The following is an 11,362-nucleotide window of genomic DNA, read 5'->3' as shown; positions in this document are numbered from 1 at the left end:
TGTTGTGAATGAGTGAGCTGGGTTTAGTTCCCGGTTTTAAGAGTGCTTGTTGTCACGTGTCAGCTTCATGCTGGATAAAGACCAACGTGACCATGGCCATAGTTGTTTATAACCTTGGTGAAACTGAGTATTATGGTGGCCGAGAGGGGACATCGCTTTTTCGCCTTCAACTACGGCCACGAGAAAGCCATAAGGCGATACCATGAGACGAGAAAGTGATAGAGCGAGAAAGCGATTGAACGAGTCGAGAAAGCGATAAAGCCATAGATCGATACGGGAAAGCGAGAAAGCGATAGAACGATACGAGAAAGCGATAACACGAGACAGAATGGTATCGCTTTCTCGCCTTATAAAACTCTGATTGGTGCAAACATTTTCCTGTAATGCTGTATTCCGAGGTAGGAACGGGGTCAAACCCTTCAGGCGATGGAGTGTATCCGTGAGTGTAACGTCACGCTTGAGTAAATTGACAGATAGAGACGGAAACACACAATGTCCTCATGAATGAATGAATGAATGAATAAGAAGCCAGCTGTGTTGTCAGTTGAGATTAACTGGTGTGCTTGTGGTAAACCTCACTTATTGTGTGACACCGTGAGCCTATGGCACATATCGTTGATCATCATTTTACTGACTAGACTACTTAGAGTCCATTGTAATATATCTGGAACAAGGCTGAGTGCGTAGAAAAACAGCCTTCACTCCGTCAATTAGTAGTTTGGGAAATTCTGTATTACTGTTGTTCTGCTACACCTCGTTACTAAGAATCCCCTCCACACGAGTGCCGCTCCACTCCATGTACACCCATGGACCGAAAGGGTTATGTATAGAACTTAAATATTGTTTGATTTTATAACTTCTCTCAGTAGATCTACATATTAATCACCCGCAGTATAAATGTTTGTTTGTTGTTTAACGTCACACTCAGCAATATTCCAGCTGAAATACGATGATATGCATCAACAAAAACAGCGAGTCTGACCACCCGATGGGATGCTTAATGTGAACGTAACCGGATGTTTTTTTCACCCTCGACCTTTGCGACAAATGCTGAAGATTTAAAACCCGAGGACAAGTTATAATTTTCCACGTATTATCTGGAACAATTTACTCCCTGGATATATTTTCGGTCCCTTACAACACCTACCCATATACTGTAATTCTGAAAAGTTTTCAGACATGAAATTACAGCGAGTGGCTAACAATAGCCTTAACTGCGCCTGGAAGGTTTTGCGACACCCTGATATGATGGACAAATATCAAAGCTACTTTTACAGGTCGCGGAGTCCGTGGATGACCGCGTGTCGGCAGCTTGGTTCCTGAGAGTTTCTAGGGCTTCGGTCTTGCCCCACACTGAAACACATTTAACACATGTTGTGTCTCCTTGGGCAAGTGACTTTGTTCGTGCCTCTGACGGTTGTTAACCTTCCAGCGCCTATCAGGCAGCTTGCGTTGTAAACTCCCCAGGGAGCTGAGAATGATTGTTTAGTGCACACTGATCCAGTAACCGGGGTAATAAGATTGCTTTGAGCTGCCCCATTGTGGTGTGGAAATAGGCGCAATATAAATGACCTATTATTGTTATAAATTTATTTCATAAGGAGGAAGCGGTTTTTAAACTATAGATACATGTGTTGTTGTAGTTGACAAGGGAGGTTGGAGCGTCATGTTTATCTGACAGAATAGACAGGCTGGCGTATGTCTGGACTACTCGGTGTTATGTCAACAACTTGACGAGATGTGGCAGGTTGGTAGACTATGAATATTCACACACAGGCCAGTTAACAAGCGTATGCCATGGCTATTAAAAATATATTTCAATGATGTAAACAACTTGGAAATTCATAGTGCCAAACAGCTGTTTGCGGCGCATATATTAAGTGTAACAAACGGATGACGTTTGACGTCATCGGACCCATCCCTGGGGGCGTTAATACGGAAGTTTACACAAAATGTAAATCCTGAAAGCGGAGTACGTCCTACAAGGGAAGACGTTTGATATATGCGTGCTTAAAACCGTGAATGATATGCATTCATTAACATAACTTTCTCATTTGGGACCTACAGTACCAGTATATAAAGCTTTACTATCTCAGTCAAAACACCACATCTTGATATTCACCGGACAGAATAGAGGTAAGTGTTTCAGTGAAGTAATTTCATGCAAACGTCTTCGCGTGTCTCCTAATTATTGATAAGTACCGAGCAATTAAGATTTGACTGATACTACAATAGGGCCTAGCTTGAAATCAAACAACTCGCCTGTCTCTATCACATATACCTACAGAGCGGAAAAAGTGTTCAGCGATCATTCAGTTGAGAATGTCCTTAAGTTATAAACCTACTGTCACTTTTGCTTATTGTATTGTAGGTATCTTCCTATCTCGTAATAACCTCTTGGGAGGTTTTACTTTTTCATAGGGTATGAGGTTTTACATTTTCCTTGTAAGACCTGATGAGTTAAGAAGTAGATGAAATTAGTACTTGGTGTTTCAAACGTCCAATGTTCTAAAACCGAAGACAAGAAATAAAAGTTTTCATTATGGAACCTCACATACCGTGTCTAGTTTGGTAACCCACTGTTTTCCCACTGAGCCACCGGGGCAGGTGATGAAAAGTTGTTAATTGTCACGACTTCTGTTTGTGCTGCATGATGCACGTGTTCTCTTTCTCGCACTCTTTGATCGAATTCCCTTGATACCACGACATCCTGTATTGTTTCACTAAAATGTATCCCGATGATTCTTATTCCCCCCCCCCCCCCCCCCCCCCCCCGTATTTCTTGCGTTTAGACGGTTCATAAGTTGGATAAAACACTCCTCCTCTGTTTTGGTTCGCAATTTCTCGGGCAGTGACTGCTTTCGCCAACAGTCGTATACATGAACAGGCTTTGTTGTTGAATTAAACTCGTTTGACGGTTTATAAGCAAGAGAAAACACTACCCTCCGGTTTTGGTTGGAAATGTAAAATCCCTCTCCCATTGAGTTTACATTTTCAACCAAAACCACGGAGGCGTATTTTCTCCTACAAATAGAGACTTCGTGAAAATTGCCAAGAACACGAAACTGCCAACCAGTTATGACCACGTGAATGATGAATGCACATTCGATTAGTCATGGTTTCATTTGGGACATTGTGATAAATTAACTCACAATTTTCTTCCAACAAAAAATGAAGAGAAAGCTTTTAATAGTCCTGACTAATGCCGAGTTTCTACAGCTAGCCCACTGAGATACCATGCTGCAGTTTAACACGAATCCACTCACATACAGCATACTGACTCCGAGCCGATCAGTAGTTGTTTCAGCCCCACAATGCCGAGCGCCAGGCAGGGTTACATCAAGTACATGTACCACCTTTTAACGTTGTTTTTTTGACGCGGCCGGGGAATTACATTCAGTTATGGTTTTGTTTTCCTCAAATTCCATTTGCCAGATATTGGAACATATCTATTAATTATACCTACAAGACAGGTGAATTATCAATAACACAATAACGTTGACTGATGACCCAAAAATACGAATGGAATTTAGTCAAATGTCACCTATCTCAGTCTTTTATTAAATAGCATTGCTGATCATATATTATAGAAGTGAACTCAGTTTAATTTGATTTTTTCAAGATAGACAAATAATTGCTGGAAAATATACTAATTAATAACAAAAATAGTTAAACGAATTAACACGAATTAATTGGAAAATCAATGGCCATAGCTTACATGTTTACCAGCTACTAGCATCCAGGAAATGACGTGGGGAGTGCATGTTAATAACGATTATAACCAAGGTGAAACCGACAACCGTCTGTCCTCTTCAGATTTGTTCTGGATTTGGGTCCCGTAGGTAGCTCTTTTGGATCCGGAGCCACTACTCTTGCAGAGCTGAAAGGTGTCAGTTCACATTATGAGGCGCTACAGGACGTTGTCCACCCTACAAATACCCAAAGGCAGCTTTGGTCAAAACATTTAGCTCGCCAAGGCAATACCCAGATGATCCCATTTCTTACAAAACTCATTTACAAACACCTTGTGTGTGAGTTGGCGGGTATTTTTCTGTTTCAATTCTACACGTAAAGGGTACCACGACTGAAGTGAAAATCCCATCACGATAACGAACGCCTTGTTCTCGGGAGTCGACCATCAGGACATATTGGGTCTGTCCTCCCGCTGCAGCTGATGCCAGCACACACCATCACAAAGCCATCACAGACACGGCCTTGACGTGCTATGGTACACAGCTGGTAGCGCTTATGGACACGTCTCTAAACACTACTCTGATCTATCAAGTCGAGAATGAACCACAATATAACTGTCTGACGCCCTGTCCACTCAATTCTTAAAAGTTTGTAATTGACAGTGATCTTAATGGCCAAAGACATGTTCGTCCTGCTGCTTGGAACCGATCGGAAAACTTTACGCCCACGTAATCTCCTGTGCGCGATTGTCCTAGACTAAGTTTGTAGATTCATTAAATGAATTCATTAAATGAATCTACACCCATCCCATGATTACCTATAAATGACGGTGAATGACTCAATAACTTACAGGCAGCCGTCATTTCGCTGGATTATTGCTAAGTGCATTAAACAACAAACAAACAAAGTTATAGTTCTGCACACTGAAGTCGTCTTGTCATATTTTGTTCCCAGAACAATACTGTGAATCGATTATTTATAGTTTGAAATATGCCTGACTGCGGCGTTATACAGCATACATGTTATCTGTTCAGTAACAGGCGACTATGCTTGTCGTAAGAGGCGACTAACGGGATCGGGTGGTCAGGCTCGCTGTCTTGGTTGATGCATGTCATCGATCCCAATCACTGGATTGTCTGGTCCAGACTCGATTATTTAACAGACCGCCGTCATATAGCTGGACTATTGCTGAGTGCAGCTTTATCTTCATGGAGAAGTATATGCCTGGGATATTTACTCATTGCTTGGACTACTGGAATGTAACGATTCTCCATGCATTGAAAGTGAACACTGGACCATTTGTACTTACACGCCCTGCTGAAATCAACGGCCAAACATACTGTCCAAGGGCGTAAGTGTCGGCCCTCGGATGGTAGCTCAGGGGGATGACGGAAGACAAACCTCAGGGGTGAAGTTAAGACGACAACAGCCATGTTTATTGGTGCAGGTTGAAATGAGTCGAAAAGGTACATGTTCATAATAACGTGACAGAACGCACACCGGGACCGAGTGGCCAATGTTCCCGGTTGGAGACTCGCTCTGTCACTTACCTTCTGGCTGTCTCCCTGACTGACAATGTCAGTCGGGTTTTGTAGAGCGAGGTATTACGTAACGTGTGGCAAGGTCATTGTCCGACGTGTATGTATATACGTAAGATCCGGCGACGTAAGGAGGTGTTAATTGGAATTTATAGATAGCGCTGGAGATTAAGGGTCCTGCCCGGAGGGGTTTATGATAAAAGGGGATACGCCGAATGTTTGCTGAATATATTAAACAGACAAAGGCATAGAATTTCGGTGCACTTGGAAACATATTGAACCAGTTAGGTATTTAGATAAATGAAATGTTAAATAAGTTTTGAAATATGGTTTGCACTATTTTAAATAAAAGTATTGAAATGGTTTGCACTATAACAATACGTTCAAGTATTATAAACATGATGTTCATACGACAGCTGAGAAGACGTCACTTTATTATTGTTACATGTACAAATGAACTTACTGACGGTTTATGCAACATTATGTATACGTTGTTATCGACTGTGGAGTCAATGTCATTCTTTTACTTACCATCACGTGCATTAAAATGACCAATCGTTTACTTTATTCTTAGTTTGTGACATCAAGCCCCAAATCATGCAAGTCTTCAGCGCTGTTGCTGTCTGTGTCCTCCTGTTTGGATGTTGTGCGGGAGTTCAGGTATGTCGGCAATATTGTCAACAGTTTACACTTGTATTACTGTGTTAGTCGCGGATCCCTCCTCATTTATACAATAATTTACTTATACGTATCTTTAACATTTCGGATTCTCAGCACTTGTACTATTATTACACTTGTATTATAACATGTTTATATTTGTATACCATATACAGTCATGCTAGTACGTTGTTTCCTCCTGACCTTGCCCTTAACAGCTTCTTCGATGGTAGCCTATTCAATTACATTTTTTAATTTGTTTGAAGTAAGCGAACGCTTAAAACAAATGTTTGCAACTTCCACAGTGTATTGTTTGATGCGTATATGTAAATATAATGTCATGTGTTTGTAGGGGTACCATGTCGTAGGGAAGTTTGGAGACCAGATCATCCCCATCGACGTCACATTCGGCACTGACATAATGGAAGTGACAGCACACAAACCTGCCAATGCTCTCGACAGCTTCAGAGAAACAACCAACCTGCACGTGTTCTCAACGGTGAAGAACATTTCCCAATCATGAATTAATCCAAATCTTAAATTAAATACAACTTAATTATCTGATCAGTTTAAACGGGAATATAAATGCGGTTTAAACGGAATCCGGAATCCGCCGTAAAACTCTTAGGGGATATAAATGCGTAGGCTTAGACTGATCAGATTAAATTGAAAGGGTAATGTTTTAAACAAAGGCTTACATGAACACGTAGACTCGTACTATCACTGTACGACTATGTTTTACAACAATGTATTCATGCACAGGTACACCGTGTCCATATTTGGTCAAGCCATTTTCACATTATGTATTCGTTTGGCCATTGTTCAACGCAATGTGAATGTATGATGACGGTTACAATGAGTGAGTTAAAAATTAACGTCGCGTCGGCATTATTTCAGCCATATAGCGTTTTGTTACATCCCATTACACATCATAAAAATTTTCACAATAATTGTTCACTTTCTATATTTAGCTAGAAGTATAATACTTCTCGCATTGATGACATATATATATATTTTGTTTTTAAGAAGAAAAGTAATAGTCAGTTTCTTGAATGTTTCGGGGCGGTCGGGTAGCCTAGTGGTAAAGCGTTCGCTCTTCACGCTGAAGACCCGGGTTCGATTCCCGACATGGGTACAATGTGTGAAGCCCATTTCTGGTGTCCCCTGCCGTGATATTGCTGGAATATTGCTAAAAGCGGCGTAAGATCTCACTCACTCTTGAATGTTTTGGCCTCATGTTTCGAAAGGATTCTGCCGTTCGTTTGAGTTGTGTTTCCAGAAGCAATAACTGTTTAAAATACTGTGACATATTATGTGAAAACAATACCAATCTTGCCCCTGGAATACCTGGCAAATATTCATACTTAATTATTTTGAAACTCACCTTACAGAGTTTTGTAGCCATAAGGAATGCAGTCGATCAACAGTGCTACATTCAACGATTCAACGCCACTATGACAGGCATGAAGCGGCGCTTAGAAGAGGCTAAACGTGTGAGTTTGGAATTAATTGTCTACTAGGTTTAAAACAAGGTTTGTTGCATATGATTCATTGTCACGATAATTCAATGATACAACGAATTTCTTATTGTTTGCATTTAATGGCGCACGTCAGATGGCCTTGATGGCATCTGAGTATAAAGATATCTGTCTTGATAGCATCGTATTTGACAAATGCACCATATGATAGTAATTGAACGGGGTACTACATGGTTAATATATACCGCAACGTATCCCTACAGTAAGGAAGATGCTCATTCTCCCACTGGTTTACCTATGCCAGTCCTGCCTTGTCTAGTATGACATGAATAACCACACACCCATACTTTGTTCATTAGGCTCATGATGTGCTGGACGGTGTTAAAGAGGAATGGCTCAGAGTAGATAAACTGTCACCACTGAAGACTTGGACAGTAAAACTCCTCTTTGGACCACACATAGCTGACTTCTGTCTCCATCACGAAGTGTTCCTAGTGGACAGCAAATATTCCGGACTGGTTGATGCAAAACGTATGTAGAACCGATAATCTTAGCCTACTATCACATCACACACGTTAAATTTATCTTAGTAAAGTGTGTGTGTGTGTGTGTGTGTGTGTGTGTGTGTGTGTGTGTGTGTGTGTGTGTGTGTGTGTGTGTGTGTGTGTTGAACAACCATCTTGGAGTTAACTGATGGTAAGCGGGCACATTTTGAGTCATAAAATATATATTTATTATGCCTCAAAGTGAGATTGACCAATCAGACAGAACTACTCACCCCACATGAGCATATACCGTCAGTAAAAATTCCAAGATGCTTGTGACTGACCTGATATGGGACCGTATTTAAATATCATTAAATGTGATGAGCAAAGACATTATTTATTAAAGAAACCTCGTTCGTGACTTTATTTATATAAATTATAGAGAAAAAAGCTTACAACGGAGGTCAATGAGTTACAAATAGCAACGTCATAGAACATACTATAGGATGACGTCACGAACAAGAAACGACGCCAATGACGTCACAGAGCAATAGAATAGATAGCAGCCTGTCGTTAGGGGAAATCGGACTGCTATCCAGTTACAGTGGTATACAGTGAGGTATACTTCTCCTCATTACGAAAATGGGGTTACAGGAAGGACACCCCACCCCCACCCCTCCAAACACACCATGTCTTCATAGACAAGACAAGCATAAGAGCATTCCCCTTCTTATTATTACATGTGAACATTTCAGTCGCTCTTGGGTATCTGGCTGCAGGACTCCAGTTTGTTCGTTGCACATTCCCCCCCAAAATGTTCAGTTGCCTAGTATAAAGTTCACCTCTGGATTTGGTGCCACCTTTTCCTGCATAATTTCCCTGATGATGATCAATATGTCACACACATTTCCTGGGCCTAAATAGGAGGTGTACATGGCATGATCAATGTTTAAGCACAGTGTGTTTTAAAAAAAGAAAGAAGCTGCAGTGTTGAAATACAGACACTACTTAAAGCACCCCAATTTACATGGGTCTGATCGATTGGAGATAAACAGGGACAAATACGATTTGTCCTCGGTAAACATTGTGTACTTGAACATGCTATACTCGAGTGATGAGCTATAAATGAAAGCTATCATATGCTGTCACTACACAGTTAATTGATATTACTCTATTTCAGAGGTCAACCCCAACATGCGCCACAAGAGAGGATTTTTCTTTAAGTGGAGGCCAATAAGAAAGTGCATTTCGCAGTTTGCCAGACGAGTCACAAGTGGCGTCGTGTTTGATCCGTGTAACACTGACGTTACAGTAGTTTGTTAGAGAAACTGTTTGCTTCTCAGCAATGAGACAAGAACCACTGTCGTCAACTTGCTGTTTTCTGATTCATTCGTTACAGGAAGTAACAGCATTCATGTAAATGCCACACAAAGTTATACAAACACCACAAGATAAGGACATAATATAATATAATATATTTTGAAAGGCGTTGAATAAACATCAAAAATGTAATGCAGGTTCGAAATTGGGCGTAGATTTCGAAAATCTACACAAATTGTTGCAAAGCAACGGCATGATCTGTAGCTTTTTCCCCAATGTGTGAAGGCCATTGATGGTATCCCAAGTCGTGATATAGCTGGAATATTGTTAATAAAGGCGGCCTGAACCTCCACTGACACACCCATTAAACATTTCCAATCCTTCTTCTGCCCATTGAATAGCAGGGACACATTTTAATGACCTACCAAATCACTTTCTGAATTACCAGTCCTGACCACTGGAATCGTCTTCAGTTGTTGCAATGTAATTGGAAGGTTTGGAAGAAAGAAAGCGGGATTTGCAACATAGAAATTGTGATTGGTGAAGAGAACTACGCTAAGTTAACGTACGCTTAAAGCCGGTAATGGTGGTGCTCAAAGACCATGACAGTCGCATGAATATAACAGAAACACTGTAATTCTACGGCAGGGCAGGATATGCCTACCCTTTTCGCGAACACCTGGTGTCATCACTGATTTTCAGAGGTCCATTCATATAATTTCCACAGCTATTTGCCCTTTACGCCAAGTTGAATCTGTTTGGGCAGAAAATCTAGGCTGGATATTACCTTGCATTGACAATTTTATTATTGTATTTTATATTGTAAATAAAAGTGACAAAACCCTTCCATCATTATCTCTGCTAAAATCAGTCTATTGTACAATTCCGACGATGTCATAAGCATGTGTCTAAGAATCACTACTAAATAGTTGTGCTACCAGATGTTCGCGTAGAGGTGAGCGTATCCTGCCGCATCAGTTGAACCCACCTTTAACACATCAAACGTAAGTCAAGTGATCACCTGAACAAACAAGGGAACATATGGTACAAGATAAACTAAGGAATTTTGCATAGGATGTCATTTTCGTCACTGATGCATCAAATTTGTATCGCCTTGTCTAACAGTCTCGTAGAGAGATTTCTGTCACTGAATCTTTGAAAATTGATCTAAATATTAAACACATGTGGCGTTTTCATTGGTATCCTTTCTTTCTAGTTCAGGAGGGTAAACCAATGGAAGGGAATTGGCTATTTGACAATTACTGAACGACTTCAGACCATCCATATATACCTAAAGCTTGTGTTAAATTCTCATAATTTGAATTTGCAAATCCGATCAGAAATTCAGATTCATAGACTTAAAGAAACAGATCAGCAAGGAAGGGAGGACAACACTGCTTGTCAAAATGTCCTATCCCCAGATTTGACATGTGGGTTTCTATGAGGAAGTCCAGCATTTCACATATTGGCTTCTCATTAAACTTCAGACGACTTTTGCTTTCATTTTTGACACATATTCCTGCACCTTTGTAGATAGAGAAGTAACTATATCATTGGTCATCAGGTTTAGTGACAAATACCCCATAGATCAAGAAATGAACATTTGCCTTGAGTTCGTTGTGTGGGATAGTGGTGTGTAGCCTGAATAATTAAAAAAATTCACAAAATTCAACTTGGTTCTTGTCTGATACTAGTATTCAAGGAAATCATATGAGATTTTTAGAATCCACATGGTATTCATTTGACTTGTTTCAAATACTTTCTTTGAATATATAAACAGGCCTTTCTAGATTAACAATGGTTAATCAGGGATTACATTTAGCTTGACCCGGCAATGTATATCTCTTTGTAAAGATCTTTATAGAGTTTTGGAATCCAGTACAAAAGAGCGCTGAACATATTTTCACGTTTTAGAGTTAAGCCATATTTGATAGCAGTGACAGGTGATAGTTTGGCAGATTCCTTCTTCTGTTAACATACCGGCCTTATATGTGGCAATATTTGACATGTCACTGAAACAATGTATGTACCCACTACACACACTCGCACATAATATGTATCAACGTTGGATAGCCACATTTGACAAATTAAAACATCACAAATGATTCATATCAATTTGTAAAGGATTGAGCAGGCGTTCCTAATATAGGAGACCATGATCAACCCTGAGACACGCAGAATGTGTTTAACC

At 40.3% G+C, this 11,362-nt stretch overlaps 1 protein-coding gene across 1 annotated transcript; it reads left to right on the top strand.

The window, feature by feature from the left end:
* The first annotated feature begins 1,993 nt into the window (after positions 1 to 1,993).
* Positions 1,994 to 10,843, top strand: LOC124132144. The gene is made up of 6 exons (XM_046495842.2): positions 1,994 to 2,136; positions 5,806 to 5,891; positions 6,241 to 6,387; positions 7,280 to 7,381; positions 7,726 to 7,897; positions 9,032 to 10,843. The coding sequence occupies exons 2-6, from the start codon at positions 5,829 to 5,831 to the stop codon at positions 9,172 to 9,174; spliced, it is 627 nt and encodes a 208-aa protein (XP_046351798.2). The 5' UTR covers positions 1,994 to 2,136; positions 5,806 to 5,828; the 3' UTR covers positions 9,175 to 10,843.
* The last annotated feature ends 519 nt before the right edge of the window (positions 10,844 to 11,362 follow it).

The sequence above is a fragment of the Haliotis rufescens genome, unplaced genomic scaffold (genome assembly GCF_023055435.1).
Source record: "Haliotis rufescens isolate VD_foot unplaced genomic scaffold, xgHalRufe1.0.p SCAF_4, whole genome shotgun sequence".
NCBI classification, from domain to species: Eukaryota; Metazoa; Mollusca; class Gastropoda; order Lepetellida; family Haliotidae; genus Haliotis; species Haliotis rufescens.
Note: the sequence above shows the minus strand (reverse complement) of the source record. Positions and strands in the feature narration are given on the sequence as shown.

What these genes read in the sequence shown, in the direction of transcription:
- LOC124132144 (XM_046495842.2), top strand. Translation starts at nt 5,829, where the DNA reads ATGCAAGTCTTCAGCGCTGTTGCTGTCTGTGTCCTCCTGTTTGGATGT. An exon ending in GATGTTGTGCGGGAGTTCAG is followed by an intron (nt 5,892 to 6,240) that starts GTATGTCGGCAA and finishes ATGTGTTTGTAG; the next exon opens with GGGTACCATGTCGTAGGGAA. An exon ending in GCTTAGAAGAGGCTAAACGT is followed by an intron (nt 7,382 to 7,725) that starts GTGAGTTTGGAA and finishes TTTGTTCATTAG; the next exon opens with GCTCATGATGTGCTGGACGG.